At 35.9% G+C, this 21089-nt stretch overlaps 1 protein-coding gene across 3 annotated transcripts; it reads left to right on the forward strand.

Moving 5' to 3' along the window:
- Positions 1–11417: 11417 nt before the first annotated feature.
- On the forward strand, positions 11418–20405 carry LOC128856592 (serine protease gd). Of its 3 annotated transcripts, none has more exons than XM_054091902.1 (6): positions 11418–11833; positions 11903–12053; positions 12207–12414; positions 19066–19725; positions 19788–19962; positions 20024–20113. In XM_054091902.1, exons 1-6 carry the CDS (start codon positions 11603–11605, stop codon positions 20030–20032), a joined length of 1434 nt encoding a protein of 477 aa, XP_053947877.1. In that variant the 5' UTR covers positions 11418–11602; the 3' UTR covers positions 20033–20113. The 3 variants fall into 3 exon arrangements, with proteins under 3 accessions (XP_053947877.1, XP_053947875.1, XP_053947876.1); XM_054091901.1 differs by having other exon boundaries at positions 11432–11498; positions 11666–11833; positions 19788–20405; XM_054091900.1 differs by having other exon boundaries at positions 11419–11833; positions 19788–20405.
- The last annotated feature ends 684 nt before the right edge of the window (positions 20406–21089 follow it).

Raw genomic sequence — 21089 nt, forward strand, 5'->3', positions numbered from 1 at the left:
CAAATTTGGAAAAGCCAACGCGGATAAATGTAGAATTTTCTATTTAAAGAGCAAATCGTTACCTTAATAGTGAACAGTTCTAACTCAATTCTTTACGAAATCAGCACTTTTCAAATTTTGATTTTAATCAAAATACAGCACCTTGGCATCAACTTAATATTTTTAATGTACACGCATAGCTGAGATATAGCAAATAGCATTCTCAGAACTTTACCCTTTTTTCGCTTCCTATGCATCTATTCAAATGGAACGGATATTTAATAAGTAAAGACCTGATAGAGGCCGAACAGTTAACCATTTCTAGAGGAGAGGAACAGTCAATCTCTCCCCTGAAAATATTAAACCGAAAAGACAGCGACAAAATCGATCTTCTACTTTCTATGGGTCTGAAATTAATTAGAAGTAGGCGAGATTTATGGAGGATGGTTCCATATGTAGAAGTCCACGCAAGTGGGGAAAGTTACTGACCGCCAATCAATTGGGAGCGGTCAGGATGATTCTTCTACATATGGTTCAAGCAGCTCATAACTTCCAGAATTAGCCCAAGTGTCCTCAGGGTAGCTTCCGAGAGCGAGCCAACGTGATATGATGAAGCATCCCAGGATACCTGGTTGTGCGCTGAGTTTGGGACCCGGCACATAAAAATCCTCCCAATGAAAACAACAACAAAGCATCGGTTAAGAACTTCCTGTACTGATGATGACACCTGCACGAACTAAGGATAAAGATTTGAGGGCGATTTACCATTGCCTGCCGAGGGGCGACCGCTATTAGAAAAAAAGGTTTCCTTCATTTTGGTCTTTCACCGAGATTCGAACCTACGTTCTCTCTGATTTCCAAATGGTAGTCATGCACCAACGCATTCGACTACGGCGGCCGCTGAAGAGCTGAAAGTTGGAGAATCTTAATATTACATTTGTATTTAAAATAATATATGTTCATTTAAATTTTAAGTTGAATTTGAGTTCTGACTTTATCATAATGTCCCGGAACAAATCCCTTCCATATATCTGAGGACTATCTTCGCCGCGTTGGCTCACAGTACCTCATCCAAACTCATTTCGTTTAATAATAAAATCCACCAGTAAGCCCGATAATTTGTGGCCAGCTCACGTCTCCCTCACCTCGTCAGGTATTGACTTCTAAGCTTTCCTTTGATGGTGTGTTGCCCCATAGCAAGCAAGGGCTCTGCTCCTAATAATATCGAAACTGCAGCCTCTCTGGCCAATGTTCCCAGTTACATCCCTAGGTCCTGGAACTTATACGAGCCAGATACGATTGTGCATTCCTAGCAAAATCAATTTCTCGATGTACTGAGTCCTTGAGTATTTAATCTCACAGGTTAACAACGCCTTGAGTGCCACCTGATTGTCGCTCAGAGTAATAATTCGCCTATTCACGAGGTTTCTCTCTAAGTAGATCACTGCACATACATAGACAGTTAGCATACACCTGAGTTCGTCAAATTTTACTTCATTACTTACTCAAAAGCCCCTCTTTTATCTGCAGCCTACTTCAAATTTCGTCGAGAAACCTCAAATTTTACTAGAGTATTGGGTGTGAGCGGCTACCGTAGGAGGAGGAGCTTGGCCAATCACCCAAAACGGGTGTAAGGGGCAATTATAAAGGGTGGTTAAATTTCAAGGGCCGATGTTGAATGTGAACCACACCTAAACGTCGACGACACCGTTGGACTTCTTTCTTTGGGGTTATTTGAAAGAAAAGGTGTACGTCGATAAGCCAGCAACAGTTCAAGAGCTAAAGAATGAGATTATTCGGTACATTAACGGCATAAAACCTCAATTATGCCTCAGCGTCATCGAAAATTTGGACCATCGGATGGAGGTGTGCCGCCGAGGCCGCATCGGCTATTTGGCCAATATTTTGTTCCATACGTAATTGAGCCATACCAGTATTATCATAATAAAGACAAGTGACAATAATTTCTTAAAAAAATTGTATTTTATTCAAAATCAATATCGGCCCTTGAAACTTAAACACCCTTTATATATACATATATATATACAAGTATATATGTTAGGTGAAATAACAGGTAGTCTGACATGCTTAGGTAGCATTTGGATTAACCCAAGGTTAGTATTAGTATTAAGCCAAGACTGAAAAACAGTTTTTTAAAAGGCATTTCGTGGCAGCAGAGCAATCGAAGACGTTCCACGACAGCTGGTTCGCGTTCCCACGACAGGCGGTTCTACGCTACTGGACTGTCACCGTGCATTTAAATGGAATGTTTATGCAGCTACAGCAATAAGCCATCCAATGCTTCCTGAAGAGAGACGGAAGGACTAAGTTTATATTATTAGTTTCCGTAACGAGTTTTACGAATTTTAATTTCAGCTGCCTTAAAGCAAACCACTGCATTAGCTGTTGCCGTAGACCAACATCAAACGTTCTACAGCTGCTACTTTCTTTTGCACACTCAATACGCTTCAACTTCACTGACTATTCACGAAGGACACACTTGGGCCAGCAACACAAATCCATAACTACACTTATACATACGTTCATGAAACGTTAATGTGTGTGGATTTATGTCCGTGGATTTATGTATGTACGGAGGATTTATAATTTTTGCTATTGGCGTTGTTTGACTATTTGGCACTTGTGAACTAGAGAGTAAACAAGCAATGGGTCGCATAAAGGTCAAACTAAAGATTCCCATCACTCAAAATCATTTTATTTTATTTAGTACAAAAAGCCATTCTGAAACAAAATTGCATTACCTTGCGCGTGGTTGTATTTGTATGTAAAGTCACATACGCAGCCTCCCAATTGCAATATTTTTGCTTGTCCACGATGAACTGCAAATTGCTGAAGCAATAAGCCAACAACCTGTTGAATCTCCCAATATTCCTTTCTAAATAAGCGCTAAAGTGTATATGTGCAAGTGTGTGTGTGCGTGTGTGGATTTAAGCGCTTATTCTGAGCTGCTTGTTAAATTTTATTGCTTGTGTACGAATAGAATTCAAAGGGGATTCGGGAGCGGCGTTACAGCGCTGCCAGGCAACGGCTAACAGCCAACTAAATTTAACAGTACACTTCCAGTGTGGAATTCGCCGCAATCTTACCAATGCTAGGGATTTTTTCTCACGCCTGCGCATTATGCCAAGGGGTGGTGGAGAAAGAGACAACATTTTTATCAGCAGCATTTGCCTAGTGATAAAGATATTGGCAAAGTTGTTGTCGTAGTAAATCTGATAAGATGCAATATGTATTGCAGTGAACAGACGTGCGTACATGGAGCACCACTACATATGTATATATGCATGTAAATACATGCATGCCCTGCAGAGCCAAATACTACTTGTGAATTACCTATAATACTACCAGTTCACTCTTCAGCCCGCAAGTGCCGAAGCAGCTTTTTCGGTGGCACGCGGTCAACGGCCATGAAAATATTCTTTTCACAGGTGAGACAATTTTTACTGTTGAAAAAGTTTTTAATAAGCAAAACGACAAAATCCATATTCCCAGAGTCCAGCCTCCGTAATGGTTTTGTGGGGAGTAAAGGCGTTACAACTCTTCATTTCTGCGAAAAAGGGGTTAAGACCGGGGGAAAAGTGTACTAGGACGATGCCTTAAAGAACGTGGTGAAGCAATTGATCAGTACTCTCTTGAATGGAGAGCGTTAGATCTTACAGCGAAATTCCGCTCTACCCATAAGACAGATACCACCCAGCAGTGGCTAAAGTCAATATTCCTAAGTTTATTGTCGCAGAAGATTGACCGTCTGGAAGTCCAGATCTGTATACATTGGACTACAGTTTGTGGTCAGAACTGGAGAACACGGCTGTCGAAGACTTCACAGAAATTTGGAGACTCAAACAACCGTGCATACTGCAATAGCAGAATGGCCCAATCGTTTAAAAGCTTGTGTTGTTGTTGTTGTTGGCTTGTGTTGGGAGGCTTGTGAAAAACCAAATGGTGACCATTTCGAATGAAAATTAAATATTTTTTCTCTAATATTTACTTGATTACATACGACTAAAAAGATTAAAAATGTATTATAATTTCATAGATATAACGGACTTAACTTGTAAAAGAACTTATGGCAGGATTAAGAACATCTGTCTACTTGACAAATGTCAAAGATGGCATTCAAAAAGGTACCGTCTAGGAATTATCAACTACTGATTTCTGGGCGTAACTTTCGAAAGCCCCGTTATTAAAAAAACAGTTCTAGGCCCATATATTTGTAAAATAACCAATTTTGGGCTAGTTAAAATATAAAAGAAATATTTTTTTAATTACATTCCAACGTTTTAAAATATTATATTTCTTATTAAAAATGTACAAGGAATTTTTATTTCTTAAAATTTATATTAATAAAACCTTTTTTCAGGTAGAGTAATCGATTAAACATTCACAAATTGGTTTAAACCTGCACTATAAGGGAATTCTAAACAAATTAACACAAATTTTACAAAATAAAAAAGTTATAATAAGGAAATAAAATGTATGGTTTTCACTCTTGGAACATAAAAAAATGAATGCTAGTTAAATTTTGAACTCATACTTCGTGTGCCCGGTTGCTGACTGGCTGTTTTCTGTGATGAACTTTTTTTTGTAAAATCCGTGTTTTAATCAATTGAAGTAATTTTCTTAAATGCATTGGTGGCTCCTCGGCGCTGGTAAAGCTTATTATAGATTCGGCAAAAAATACATAAAGTAAAATATATATTTAAATTTATTTTGGTATTATGTAAAGGTCATTACCCAAATAACCGCACAGAAATTTTCGTGCTTCTTAAGGTTCTTACATACACATATATCCGTGTATCCGGCCTATGCTGTATTCCATTATTACATCGATTCTAAGCACGTTTTTTAAATTCTTGCTAATAAAATGCTGAAACAGCCTTATAGAATAAACCTGATAATTTACACTCTGTATCTTTTGTGATCAAAGGTAATACAAACCATTATAGTACGGTTTTTCGGTACCACCTTTTCATTCCTCTTAGTGAATTCTTCTCAGACGTCAAAGATAAACAAGATTTAATCGACCCTGCTGTAAAATATTGCCGCACCAAATTTTCTGTTATTATTGTTTGCTCTGCCAGCGCACAGTGCGGCCGATTCCCAAAAAGCTGGCCAAAAGTCGGAAAAAAAAGTTTCTAGATAGAGTTTTTTTTGTGTTTGGGTTGGCTACAGTAATGCCTTGAGTAGTGAAAACCGTTCATAGCAACGTCCTGTACCCTAAGTATCCTCTGTATTTTCAGTCGCAACGTGGCCTTCGTTTGAGCATCGTATAACTGTCGATGAATAGTGAAAGCTTTACACATTTGAAAGATTTTGTAATGGAGTAAATTGAACAAAACCAAATGGAATCATCTTCGGAAGGTTAGTAAAATACGAGAAATCTTTAGTACATATCAATACCTCGACACAAAATTTTTAGCTGCAGCAATACGTAGATACATTTTTTGCAATTTTTTTTATAAAATTTGAGTTTTCAAACTGTATAGTAATACAACGCCGTCATATGCTGCTTTGAAACCTATTAAAGGTTACTCAAAAAAGTAATGGTTACTGAATAAAACAAGATTCAGCTGCTACCACTTGCTACCTTGCGACCCCGAAAACATATAAATTTACATGCATCTTGATTATGTTCTTGAATAAACGCTATTACACGTGAGGGGGTGGTCAATAGGGGTGGAAGGGGGTGGATTTTCAAAATTGTAAGATCAAATTCGTAATCAGCGACCCCGACAACCCCCGAGTAAGAAATTTTGAATCAATTACTTAATTTTTTGAGTTTTGGCCAGCTTTTCGGGAATCGGCCGCACTGTGCAGCGCCGACAATAAGCGTTCCCACGATTTTAGGTTCTACGTAACCGGAACGACCCGGATTTATATCTGGCCAAGAACTGTCACTCCAGCAGCATTCCCAGTATAAGTATGGGGATTCTTTAAGCTGGTACAACAACAACAAAAACAACGAATTATTTTTAATAATTATTGCTTTTGATGTCTTAAAGCTTAAACTGAGCTAATGTACAATAACAATATTATAAACCCGTTTCAATAATCCTACTGACTTCTGATGCGAGTCTTCTTATAAAGCGAATCCATTTTAATTAATTGTTGCCTTATTTAATAGACTTTGACATAGAGGTTTTCGAAAAAATAATAATATTATATCCATCATTATCCATTTATACATAATTCTCTAATCATGGCGACGCATTAGTGCATTAATATACGAAGCTTAAACTTCCTTATTAAAAAAAAAAATCAACTGACAAAACGATAATTTTAATACTGGAGCTGTTCTAGTCAATTACGAACTGGTATGATTTCTTCTGTGATATACCAGCAACTGTAATGCTTACATACTAGTTTGGCTTTTCCCTACAGGGTACTTTTACATACAACCATACCCAACTGTCATAACATGTATGTACATCCATGTAAACCCGTATATATGTATGTGTGTATTTATATTAAACGCAGTGGAGTCTGAGCTAAGCAAAGCAACAAATTTAATTTTACAACTGTTGCTTGGGCGAAGTGATAAAATATACATACATACATACATAGGTCTGCGTAGAAAACTAAATAAAGTAAATTTATATTGAGGTGAAAGATATAAAATAGGTGATCAACTACGCACATTATATTATGTAAGAAATTCGTATTTGTAAAGCAAAACAAGTTTAATACTTTACAGCCAAATATCTAAAATATCGAAAAAATTTAACAAATTTCCGGTTGCACAGTTTTCATATTTCTTCGGACTAGAAGTGAGTGAAGGTCCATAAATTTCTTTCAATGCGTACGCTTGTTAGAAATGAAGACACCACTTTCAAAAAAAAAAAAATTGTATTTCTCAACATAGTCCCCTGTTAGAAAGACTAAACTCCCAACTCTCCGACATTTTTTTAACCCACCCAAAAAATAGGATTTATCGAAAGAGAAAGTCACAGGGATCCTGATCGGGTGAATACGTAGGTTGCGCCAACAATTCATAATGAAATTTATGCAGTTTAGCGGCGACAACTCCGGATGAATTTAATGGGGCGTTATCGTGGTGAAACAGCATCTCCTTTTTCGTCAAATGCGGGCGTAACTCGCTGTAGTATTGCCCAGCGATCGTTTACACTTTTTCTAAAAAAATCATGAGGATGACGCCGTTTGCATCCCCAAAAAATTACCTTTCCGGCATATCGGACTGTCTGCACCAAACCAGGTTTCATCAACGGTTACAACTCGACGCAAAAATTCCTCTCGATCTCGCTTAAATTGCTCCAAACACTGCTTCGAAGTTAACAGCCGCATCCGCTCGTTGTTGCTTGTGAGCAATCGCGGCACCCATCGGGCCGATAATTTTTTCATCTCCAACTTTTCATGTAAAATATTAATTACCGTTCCGGTCGATATATATATATGGCCTCTGTTACTGCGCGCACTTTCGTTCGTCGATTTCCTCGGTAACCACGTCTGCCGGGCGTCTTGATAGCTCCTCATCAAAAACTAATGTTCGCCCACTTTTCAATTCGTTGAACCAATATTTAACTGTGATCATAGATGACGAAGTGCCCCCATAGGCAGCGTCCAACTTAGCTTTTATCTCCTCGCATTTTTTCCCAAACAATACCTAACGATATTCTTTTTCCATCTTAGTGAAAATCACCAAACACGTCTTGTTCGAATCGCCACGAAATCCTAACTAACCTATCAATCAGTCTGAAATTTCTTTTTTCTTCGTTTGATAGATGGCAACAAACGATGCGAACACCAACTTCCCTCAGGAACGCCCTCTGTCATAAAACACGGGTACTTATTAAGCCACCTTAGTATATACACATAAATAGACATACGAAGTTCTCAAAGTAGAGTTAATTAGCATGAGGAGCTTATAGATCTTTTGCTAGCCGTATGCGCAAGTGTTTTAGATGATGTACGATTGTATGATGTAAATTTATAGACGTAATTTTTGTAAGATCCTTTACTTAGAAAAGTAAATTTGAAATAGATGTGTTCTTGAAGCAAATAGTTTGTATTTGGTACAAATTATCACGTTTTGGTGTTCATTTATTCAAAAAACTTACAAATTAGGGGAAAGTGAGAAAGTTTTTACTGGATAAATTTTTGCTTGTAAGAATTTGCAAGTGAGAAAAACAGCTGATCGCAAAGTAAAAAGTGAAATCTTCTTCGTCTGACAGCGGAGATGGAATGGAAAAAATTATTGTGAACAAAATTAAATCATGTGATTCCGAAGCTCGGCATTTTGCATTTTATTTGTTTAATTTTTTTTTTAAATTTAAGCGAGGTAGCTCAAGAGGAAGTTTAAGTTTTGTGATTTGTCCTGCCAACAATTTAATTAGATGCTCGTAAAACTTTGCAAATTGTTACTGGTTTTGCATTCATGCACTTTTTTTTGATATTTTTCTCTTCGAAAGAGAATTCTCCGAAATGAAGTTCGAAATATGCATTTTTTGTAAATTTCAGAAATAAGCATACATTAAATTTAAATATATTTATTCATTTTTTTTATTATTTTTTTTTACTTACTCTTATTCTGCTTTAAATCAGCAATTTCATCAATACATTTTTATTTTCAATCATTTAAACCCTGTAAGCGTGAATGATATTTGACATCGCCATTAGTTGTTTATTTATGTGTGGGGAATTTCTTATAACAATTACCTATCCAATGAAAAGTAAGTTTTGTGGCGGACTTTTCTTAAAATTTGGATTGTCCTCTTTCCCAAAAATCAGTGCATAATTAAATAAAAATTCCCACGGCGGTGATTTAAAGAAGTAAATTATAAAAAGGCCTTATTTAGTTCGCAGAGGAATTGAATGGTCTGTTTCTTGGGCAAATAACCCTTGATTATTGCCAACCTGTGAATCTAATTTGTGTTTGAATATAATTAATATATGTATGTAATTAAATCATTTAAATTTTTCGGATTACAATATCCATACACCAGATGTTAGTTCATGTATAACAACTTTTAATAGCAAGAGTCCCCATATTTACACACTTTAACGCAAATTAAAAAATGTATAACTTAAAGGCACGATTAACTCAGTCGTTAAAACAGGTTGTAAAGATATGTGAGATTTTTGGGTTAAATAAAATGCGACCTTTCATCATTTTGCGAAAATAACAGCAATAATAGAGCATTAATAAAATTTGAGTAAGTGTGAAAAATCGAATTAAAGAGAAATTGATAATGTCACCGCCACCATAACGGTATAAACGATGTGCAGTTTGTTGTAAATTATGTTATTGTTGTATTGCTTCTGTTTTCACAATTGATGCGGTTGTTCGTATATTTGGGTAAATTCGAAGCCGCACATAATAAACATTCTCACTGATAAACCAGAGTTAAGTGAACAGAGTGAAAAAACTAACATAATTGGCGAAGGCAGGGCAAAATAAATCCAAAAATTCAACGTTCCCAGCCGAAATGCAATGTAATATCTTGATAAAAGTGTTAGAATGTTAGAATGTATTCTTTATTCTATTCGCCTTGGCTAAAAGTTGTATTTGTTGTATTCGATTGATTTTGCCAGTGTTGAAGTTCAGACAACTAGCATGCTCAGTTTTCATTCGAATACAACAAATACAACTTTTAGCCAAGGCGAGAGTGACCCTGCCGGGAGATCCACTAGTACTGAAGTAGTGCGCTTCTAGTGAATTAAGAACCGAGAGTAGTTTATGACCTTTCCCACGCAAGCTCCACTCCGGACCCCGCTTACCGTTCACTCCTTTTCTCAATTGTTCTAGGCAAGTTTCAACTTTGATGAATTATATACGAGTATTTGAGAGAAAATCTCAGTTTACTAACTAGCTCTGCTTTCACTATCACTCAGAAAATCCTAAGGTCGATTTTTGGGATACACAAAAAAAATTAAGTCTGGATTTTTCTGTTTTTTTTTCTCAAAATATAAACTTTTTTATTAAATAATTTTATTCAAACGAGACGCTATTATTATCAAATTCAAAATCACTACAGCATCTTCTAGACTATTTTTAACTAGCAAATTCATACAATAGAAGATGGGGTAGCATGATCAGAGCGGCTGTACTTTGACACCTGTTGCATTTTGAAGATTTATGCCACTATGAGCAACACAAATGTTACGGACGTCGATTCCGAAATCGCACAATTTGGGTGTTTAAGTGCCGAAAATTCAGGAGTTCGTTGGTACCACATGGTATGAATAATTTAAAAATTTTATTTTAAGTAACAATGCCGGAAATTTTTGGAATAAAATATTATTGAAAGGATATTCAAATAAATCCAAATTCCCAACTCAGCAAATACATAAGACTTATTTTTTAAGTTGCTTCTAAATATTAATCAAAACTTGTACATCTAATTTTCGATAAAGATTACTTAACGCATTCGATTCTAATGTTGCCTGCGGACAACCGCTCATGTATATAGGCTATTCAGAAGCGTATGCCCAAACTGTCCCATTTGTCAGACATTAACCCTCCGTTGGGCAACCGGGTTTGGCCAGACCTTTTTCGACTTTGGACGTGAATTTAACATATTTCTATTATAGCTAACGACTTAAGCTTCCAGGTAGCTTCATAAAATTTTATTTTCTATCGATTATAACCTTTTAAAAAGGATCTTCGAACAGGACGAAAAAAGGAATTAAAAAGTTGTATAATGGTCCTCCTAATAAAAAGGTGTCTAACGCAGGGTTAAACACAGAAATTTTTTTAAAACTGCGTCAAAGCTGGTGGACGCCTTTTTCTTTTTTTCTGTTGGGGGTTTTTTTGTTTTGAGAACTCAACCGTTTTAAATTTTTTATTTAGCAGTTATAAAAAAATAGAAATGCGTAAATCCAAAAGAATACAGCAAGCATCACCACTTAACTTTTACTCAAAATTTACTTCCTTCAGAGCCAAAACAGACGGTTGAAGGGACTTGAAATTTTACGTAGATACTTCAAAAGTACATATAGTACGGTCTTACAAAATGAAAAGAAATTTCAAGTCAAATCAAAAACATTGGTATCGAAGGGGTTACATATTTCATAACATGGAAAACTAAGCTGATCCTTATTTATTACAAAAAATGTTAGGCTGATTGGAATTTTACTGAATTTAAGAAAGTCATGTCCAGAGGCGCTTTCCGGGATCCCGAGCGTATTTAAGAATATGCGAAATTAGCTATTGACATCACTAATTTGTTGCGAAGTGGCTCACAGTTGATCAAACCGTTCTAATTCTGGACCAGACATTTCTTTCAGGAGCTCAGATTTTCCCTGCAGGGTTGTCCCATTAGAGCTTTACGGAAATTGTCGTTAAACAAATGCCAACAATAATACGTAAAAAGTGTTAGCTCTGAGTAGCAAACAAACAAAAAAACAATCGCTAGTCAGTTTGGCACCATTAGAGAGTGAAAAACCAAGCAAATGAGTAAGTCAGTGCAGGCAATAGGGAGACGACAACAAATGTCAAATTTGTGAATAATTAAAAAATAAAAAAAGGAAAAACTAAAAAAGTGAAACAAGTGGAACATAATTAATATTTGAGAGTCTTATGGACACTTAAAGCTATAAGTAGCGCAAAATGCTTTTGTCCGCCAACTTAATTTTTTTTTAATAAATGCGTTTAAATAAATTCGAAATGCATTTTCCAATTGTCACTTTAATTATCATTATTTTTCAGCATATCAATCGAATTCTAACCCATGGTATACATTTAAGTCCGTGTCCGAAAATATTCGAATACAACTACGATGGCACTGAGTGGTTTGGCTTGCTCACCGTGCGTAACCCGGATCCAAACGAGGATTTGCATATCAAGGTGACCCTCTCCATGCGCGGAAAGCCAACGGTGAGGCGCCTATGAAGTCACTGAGTACAAAGGTAAATTTAATTAAGTATATTTATTATATATCCATAGAACTACCTGGGTGAAATTGAATTGCTCTCGCGTGGCCAATTGCATACCGGTGTGCCGGTCCTTTATAAAATTAAATTCCCCCGGGTGCATTTTCCACCGAAACTGCTGCAAGTATCTGCAAACAATCAAGTAATTTGTGTGGGTCAAACAGGTACACTAACACATATGCATACATCTACCATATATTCATATATTTATTCATATACCACAAGTGCTTACACCTAGGTAATGTGTACATTGTTACCTGATAATTCATACATAGTTGCTTGGCGGTCTGTAATAAGTAATCGATTGTTGCTTGCAGATCACAGTATGTTCGTGACACAAATTCAACTCGAGCATACTAGAAAATTTACATTCATTGGTGGTGATGAGCCGTCAGGCACAATGCCGGAAGACGCACTATTCGCTGCTGCTGAGATGACGGATGAAGAGGAAGACGATGACGTTGCCTCCATGACAATCGATACGGAACTTAGTGCGAAACGTATACCAATGAACCATGCAGAAATGTAAGTTGGTAGGCATAGTGAAACGGGGGTAACTTAAGGGTAAACAAATGCATATAGGTATTTTTAATTTATAAAGCCTGTATTGCTCAGGGTCTTAAAAAATGATCCTCTATGAACACAAAAAAAAGATTATATACATACATAGGTTCTATATTCACATATTTCCTTTTGTGAGTTGTTTGGCTGAGCTTTTTTCCAATTTTTGGTGTGTGCTTTGAAGTTGCTGCACAAGTGGATGGTTAACTTAGGTTAGGTAGTAAGAGTGGGCCCAATCGGACGAAAGAAGATTAGTTCATCATTTGTGATACTATTGCAAGAGGGTAAAAAGAGGTGAAAAGTCGATGGCCTTAAACATGATTCAATAATAAAAAGGTATTGTAAAATTTGACAACTGATTTCGAGTGCTACTCAATCCATTGGTACAATTACGAAGAAAGGGGAAAAGGGGCATACGTTTATCCCTTTTCTTAAAAAGTAATAAAATAATATTATGTTATTTTGTGAATGGTACTAATTGTTTACATTTTTAACTTAACCATTCTCGTTAATTGTCACATATATAGTAGTAGTAATTCTTTATTTATTTATAAATTTTGCATCCTACACTTTCATAATTTAATATAATAATGATGTTAACAATAACAATGTTGTCTATCACAGCTCAAAAGTTAATCAATAATTAAACTCTGCAATAAGAAATTCTCTATAGAGGGAGGCTGAGTATGTAAAGCAAGTTGGTCATCTCCAATTGTGGCCCTTGAGTATATATCTTAATTCTGCTTCATTTAGCTTCGCTGCGTTTAGGTATCTCGTTCTGATCTCCTTCAGTACCGGACGTGCATATCTTCTTCCTCGTTTAAGGGTGCAAATTTTCTGGGTATGGGTATCCACGTATGGATTGCATTTATCTTTAGTAAACCACGTATTGTTCTGAAAATTGTTGTAATGTCAGCTAGTCGCATATCTCATGTGAATAGTCTAAATCTTTATAAATTCGCGTCGCGCTTGACTGTGCTTTTTGCCTTGCCATGTTGAGATCTTTTATTTTCATTTTGGTAAAAAGCTGCACACAGCGATCTTGCCAGTCTGTAGCGGTGATATTTTCTTCAAACTTTAGACCGTACTCCATTCCCATGTCGTTCAGATGTTTAACCCAAACACACATTTTTAATTAAGATGCCTTGTGTTAGTTTGTGTGGGAGTCTGTTGCAATTGTATTTATAAATGGTTTTCCAGATATACATCACGTGTAGTTCTAAAGAATAAATTTGGCTATCTTCTAAATTAGTTTCTAGTGTTATTGCGTAATTCGGAGTGAACTCGGGTTGTTTGAGGATTCTTTTATTTACTTCATCAAATAAGGCATAACCCCAAATTTGAGCTGCGAAAGCTTGTATCGCACTGCATACCGCTTGGAAAAGCTTCCATTTTGATTTTAATGAAATGAATGGCTTCGCTAAACAATCGTTCCATCTGCAATTATTACTAGCTTTTGCTGAAGCATTTCTGGCGGCTAAGTGCTTGCCGAATGCCATTTTGGGTGTGAGAATGACACCAAGATATTTATATTCGGCCACCAATTTAATTTCCTTACCTTGATACCACCATTTTTCTGCCTGGAAAAGTCGTCCACCTCTTCTAAAGGCCATCACCTTCGATTTATTCGGATTTACTTCCATATTCCATTCAGCGCAGTATTTCTCCAGGTTATTACTCACGGATTGCATGACCTTAGGGTTATCCGCCAAGAGAACAATATCATCGGTACAAAGGAGAATACGTATATTCATGTCCCCAACCAATAGTGCACCTTCTCGTAGATATTTTCTATCAGGTTCGTTGTCTTGCTAGATATTTCCATCTGTTGAAGTTTATAAATCAACAAAATATGCGTGGATAGACGAAAGATTATAAATGTTATCTACAGTTGAATAGTTTCTTTAAAGCCGGCTTGGAATTCTGTGAGCACTTTGTTTTTTTACCCAATTTGCAAGTTTTGAGTTAATCAATACCATTAACACCTTTGCGATAGAATTCATAAAATATATTCCTTGATAGTTACTGGTTGCATTTACTTCTCCCTTTTTAAAAATTGGGAAAATTATTGTTTCTCAAAAGTCTCATCGATTCTAACAGTCTCAAAAATTATGTTGTATGCCTTTGTTAACTCCAACAGGAATTCTGGCGAAGCAAACTTTAGCAGTTCATAAGGTACTCTATCTTCTCCTGGCACTTTATTTATTTTAGCATTTTCAATGGTTTTTTCGACTTCCATAAAAGTTATATCTTTATCTGCGTAATAAATGTCTTTTTGTTAATTACGGTTGGTTTAGTAGGCTTTGAAAGTAGTGGTTAAAATCGTTCGCAGTATTTTTGTACCAACTTGAAATGAGTTTCCTCTTATATCCTTCGCTAAACTCCCAACCTTAAAACATTTGAAAGTGAACCATGCATTTTTAAAAGTGATTTTAATATTTCTGGTAGGAGACTGTGGCACTGACATTTTTATTACGTTGGCAAGCTTCTCCAGATCCATTATTTCTTCTCCATTTTTAAACTTATTTAGGTGTTGGTTTAGGCTTAAGTGATAATTTATCTCATCTGTTTCTTTAAACATTACCTTCGGCAATAAGTTGATGTTTTACAATTCGTTTAGTAACATATTGATTTTTAATATTAATTTAATTGGCATATGATCTGGCCATACTTTTGATTCAACTTCGAACCTTTCAACGTATTTCAAACCTTCAAGGGATACTACACATACATATACCGTTTACAGAGTTACCAACTGCACTTATGTAAGTCAAAGTGCCTTCCTCATTCCCAGTTGTTCTGTCATTTAATATAATTATATCATAGTCCTCACAGAAATCTATAAAATGTTTGCCCTTATTATTTAATACCATGCCTTTTGAGCTCCTTTTTCCAATATCAGCTGAGAATGTAGCTGCGTACAAGTCTTCGATATTTTGTTGTAGATTTCCAACTCTGACATTTAGATCTCCCATAACAACTGAAACCATCTCTGTGCTTTCCTTGAAAAATTCCTTTACCACCTCAATTTCTTCGTGCCAAGCTGCTCCACTTATATACGATGGTATAAATGTTATTATGTGATCCTTTACGTGAAATCTTATCACAACTACTCCATTTTCGTTTTGAAACTATGTCGTATGCCCTTTTTTTGCAATTCTCTTTTGACTCCATGCCGCAACATCCAGAAGCTCTTCCACATTTGCTGCTACGGCTTGCCGGTTTCCAATCTGAGAAATAGTTCTTTGCTTGATTTCTTTTCTCTTCAGTTAGGTGGGTCTCTATAAGTTCAAAAACTTCGTGCTTTTTAACGTACTAGAAAAACGCGGGGAACATATATTTGTTTGCAAGGCCATTGACATTAAAGAAAATAATATTAGCACATCACATATAAATATATTGACAACAAGTTACCGAGTTCTTCATATATTATATAGTTATAATGGTATTTTGGTTTGTAAAGCTTTAACTAAGTAATGTTTTCTAAATTTGCTGTGAATTATTGCAGGCCTTAGAAAGGTAAAAATCCCTAAATGCAAAACCTCGTGGTTTGACTAACAATCATGCTAAGCAAAACTATACAGAAATAAAATACACCTTTACTTATTTTGTCAACTTAATTGTTGAATTTTAACAATTTCTGCAACTGTGGGTACATTTCGCAAAAGCTTTGACAACCTATATCTTAAAATCAATAAGTTTTCCGCAAAAACAGATATTTTTTCCATTCTCAGAAGAACTACATATGTTAATTCATGCACGAATTTTGGATGTTGCCTGTGCCATATCGTCCCAAGCCCAATGAATTGCTTTGGTTGGGCCTTCTAACTTTCGTTTAAATAAAGCAACACTTTTTAAATAAAAAAGGATTTATTCTATTTGCGCACAAACGTCAACCAAATGATGGGGCTTCTAAGGCTCATTTCAGCAGTGCAAAATTTCCATGGGCATCGGAAGAGCATCACTAGACAACTTCGCCCTTTTCCGATTTGGCCCTATCCCGAAGTACTTTGTCGAAAAGTGATAGACGTAAACTTTTTCGCCTGATTTCTTTTCATTTCATCTTTTGGGACATGAATGAACTTAACGCCCTCTTTTGACCACCTTTTGTGGCACAACAAAAACAATACTATTGCTATTGAGTACTTTTTCCTTAGGATTTGCTCTGAAATAAAAAGTAACTTTTCCAAGAGAAAAGGAATTTATTAAGTAGCTCAATTTGGCTGACACAGGGGGAAAATTATGCATCTTAGATCACATTTAATTACTGCTTCAAGGGACTTAAAATTCTATGTCAACTAACCAGATACAGAGGGTTTAAAAGTTAGCTTCAAAACTGAAAGATGCATTTCGCTCAGAATATACATGGAGGTATTTAGTACAAGGTGATGTACAAAAAAAAAAAAAAATACATGAGGAGCACTTAACTAAACTCGACCAAAATCGCTTAAGCGGTTAGCGCTTGGAGGATATCACTCCAAGCAAAGAGAAGAGAAGTTATAAAAGCACGAACGGAAAATGATTATTATTTGTTTTCGTACATCCTACAGTAATTTACAATTATTGTTATTTTTGGAGTTTTACCAATAAATTGTTACAAATTACGAAGTTTTGGTGTTCATGTATGAACAAAACTGTAAAATAGGGGAAAGTGAGAGAGCAAATGGCAGTTCTTTTGAGGGGAGTTGCAAGCTTTTAATGGATACATTTTTACTTGCAAGAAGTTGCAAGTGAGAAAAACAGCTGATCGCAAAGTATGGTGTAAATTTAAATTTATATACATAATATAAGCATTATATGTATATATATATGAACAATTGAATTAAAACTTTACGCGAACATAACTTTTATCATTGGCTCTGATAATGAAAAACTTGAAATTCAGCTTACCTCGGATGAACTGTATCTTGCATGTTGTATTTGTTTAATCGACATAATAAAATGAAAAATTGCTCGGAACTTTTTATTTGACCTGTAACTATTCTCCTCAAACTTAACCAACACTAGAAGCGTAGTCCACGAATGGATTCTGTGGTTAAAAGCGCAATTTGATAATTGAGTCGAATAGTCGAGAAGAGTAGGCAAGGATTTGACGTCGCGAACAGTTGAACCTGTAATGACCCAGAATCTATCTATGGCTAGATTTATGAATAGAAAAAATTATATCATCGCAAATTTCTTAAGAGATTAAGCTATTGTATGGTAGTGGTGGGGAAAGCAAGCATATTTTTGGATATTTTTTTTCAGTGGGGCAGTGAAAAAAATCAAAATTTTGTAACAAATTTTTCTTGAAACACATGACATAAACTATATAATTGTTTTCTGGTACGGCGAGCTTTTGTTTTTCAAAGATTAAGATTGTTTATTAAAAAACCAAAATTATGTAATATCGAAATCAATAATCTGCACTTCCAGAAAAATTGTAATAGTGAATATACAGTTCAAATCTCAAATCAATCGGTCGATATTTGTTCGAGCTATGATTGCGGTCTACTTTAAAAATATAGCTTTCGAAACATGCGCTTAAGAAATATTTCAAATAAAATAAAATAAAATTTAAGAGCAAATAAGTTTATTATCTAAATAAAAAAAAATCTATACTATAAAGGTGAATGTCTGTACGTTGTTCGCGCATCACTACGAAACGACAACACCAAATGACGTAAACATTTGTATACATTCATATTTTCACCCAATGAAGGTTATAGGCATGTTTTTATGATGGAACTCCCTTCCCACAGCCCCCAGGCCGCGGCAGCACTCTCATTCGTCACTAATAATCGAATATGTGCTTAAATTGAATCTAAAAAATCTTAGATTTTCCTATTTCCCACTATTTATAGCACACTCTAGACTTCATAATCCGCGGTTTGAGATAAAAAATTAATAAAAAAAATTTCGCTTGATATTTTTCTGATTGGTTGTTTTGATTTTATTCAATGAGGTATAACAACGGATGCCGGGTATTGTAATATTATGGTTATTCATAAAAAATTATTTTTTATGAAATTATTGTTTGTAATTCTTTTATATACATGTCCTAAATCCCTCAAAAGTACTCCTACGCGAGCGGGGCCGCGGGTTAAAACTAGTAATTAAATATTTAAGAACACTTTGAAAATTGTCCCATTCTAATCGCTTGCGCATCCCATTTTTAAGTACTTATACAAAAAACTTTTAAACATAGCAAAATTGTTTTTTTTTTTAAATCTCTTCAGCGACCTAACCCGTAAAATCTTGTTTCTCACCTCAACAGCTGAAGTGTAAAAGTCGCAAGTGTGGCGATTTTCTAATTTTTTTAATTTCTTTCGTTTTGTTATCTAGTGTAATTGTTTATTAGATTACATATTTTAGCTCCACAAGTCTCTTAACACAATTTACTAACAGTTGATCTATAGTGATTTCATTATCATAGATATATTTTTTGACTGAAATTTCCTCCACTAGTCCTAGAGCACAATAAAAAATTATATCTACTTAGTTTGAAAACTATGCGTTGCGTGTCTTAATTTATTTATTTTTAGACCACCTCCAACGTTTCACTGTACTGCCATCATCTTGTACGAAATCAACGCATTCAACCTCTTCACAATACTTTCACTTATTTCATTTTAGCAAAGCTAAGTACAAAGCAAATGAAAACATTTGCGGAAAAATAGATCCACTCATACGTTCTCGGACACCATCGCCGCAGCTTACCGCTTCAACACTAGTCGCTGGCAATACCAAACCTTTGATATCACACACAGATGAAAAGCAAAGGCATCACACCGCGAACTGGAAAATTCCGCTTGCTACCTCAGTGCGTGGTGGTAAACTCAACGCTAATGGAACCAACACCCCACTTCAGACATCCGTTGTCAGGCCGCCCATACTTTTGCCGAACATGGCTGACAACGCTGAAAATGTCACGCATTTTCGTTACTCCAACAGCTCGTCGACCACTTTGCCAGCGACGATACTTCAACGTGGTGCCTGGCCATGGTTGGCCGCAATTTACGTGAACAATTTGACATCACTAACTTATCAGTGCGCTGGCACCTTGGTGTCCTCACGTGTGGTCATAAGTTCAGCGCACTGTTTCCAGCTACATAAGCAAGGCTACCCAGCCAACGAGGTGCTTGTTTTTCTCGGTCGGCACAATCTGCAAAATTGGAATGAGGAATACTCAATAGCAGCGCCGGTTAGTGACATTTTCATACATCCCGACTATGATGATCTACTTGGCACCTATGATGCGGATATAGCGGTGGTGATGTTAAAGCATCAAGTGCGGTAAGTAATCAAAATAATCGAATTTAGTGTTGTGAAAATAAAATTTCTTTTGTTCCTTTTAGTTTTAATACTTACATACGTCCAGCCTGTCTGTGGAGCGGTGCTAGTCAACTCGAGTATATAGTTGGTGAGCGCGGCTTTATTGTAGGTTGGGGTATTTCAAATACGAAGAACCACAGTAAGCCAACTATAGCAGGAGTACCGCGTATTATTGAAGTGCCAATTGTGTCAAACGAGGTTTGTTTCGCATCAAGTCCACTTCTACGTAGCCTCACTTCCAATCGCACTTTCTGCGCAGGTTCGGTGACCTCAGCATGTCCGGCGCGTGATTATTTGACCATTACATTTGCTGATCAGCGAGTTCGGGGAGGCCCTTGTACCGGAGATTCAGGTGCTGGATTGTTTTTGAAGAGGAACAATCGTTGGCTGTTGCGTGGCATGGTCTCGGCCACACTACCGTCGAATCAAAACAAATGCCTCTGTGATCAATATGTCATATATGTGGATGTGGCAAAATTTCTAGATTGGATTATGGCATTCATTATATAGTCCCGGCCGGAGTAGAGAGATAAGTCACGCGAATTTTAATGGCTACTAGGATATGAGTGACGATGTGATAGATTTACGGAAATTAATTGCATGAAATAATAACTAAATAAATTAAATTCAGTTATTTTTAAGTTCAGAAAGCTCATGATATATTCAATTCTTTCATAAAATTATCCCTCCAGCAAAAGCAGAAAATACTTATATATGTCTTTATTTTAACCCCTGCGCTTACGTTTCATAAAACTCTGCTCATAAAAATCAACTGCTGCTCGCAAGTGGCCTTAAATAATGGGGGCATCATAAATTAGTAAAAGACTCGGTTGAGCACAGAGTTGGCTATTTAGAGTGGATAAATGCACAAACACCCGCACGATTGCTGACAAGAATAAAAAATGTTGCATACCGAAAGGAGAACTGGTGAACTATTTGATATTTTAGTTTCGGTAGTCTTTTACGTTTGTTTCATGCAAATTTTGTATGAGCAGACCCTTAGCGAAATTTTCTGAGACATATTTTATTCCTCTAGCGACCTTAATGCATTGCTTTTGAAACTTTTCCAAAAAATGTTCAAAGCGGCTCTATTTTAAGGGATCTAGTGGGTTAAAGCATTCTATAAAATTTTTTGTTAAATTCATATATATATTTTTTTTAATTCTACCGTTTTTTTCACTCTTTTGAAAATGGTTCAAGTACATATTTAAATTAATTAGGATATAAAAACTACGATCCAGAAATAAAAATGGGAGTTTTACCACTTGACGCTATTACTTTCTTCCTTTGACTTTTATATCCAAATGTGCTCTGTTTTCGGCATT

This window comes from Anastrepha ludens, chromosome 3 (assembly GCF_028408465.1).
Source record: "Anastrepha ludens isolate Willacy chromosome 3, idAnaLude1.1, whole genome shotgun sequence".
Classification (NCBI taxonomy): domain Eukaryota; kingdom Metazoa; phylum Arthropoda; class Insecta; order Diptera; family Tephritidae; genus Anastrepha; species Anastrepha ludens.

Excerpts from the sequence above, each read along its gene's own strand:
- LOC128856592 (XM_054091900.1), top strand. The coding sequence starts at position 11,603 with ATGCGTTTAAATAAATTCGAAATGCATTTTCCAATTGTCACTTTAATT. Across the intron at positions 12,054-12,206 it reads AATTTGTGTGGGTCAAACAG|ATCACAGTATGTTCGTGACA; the intron begins GTACACTAACAC and ends TGTTGCTTGCAG. Across the intron at positions 19,726-19,787 it reads ATGTTAAAGCATCAAGTGCG|TTTTAATACTTACATACGTC; the intron begins GTAAGTAATCAA and ends TGTTCCTTTTAG.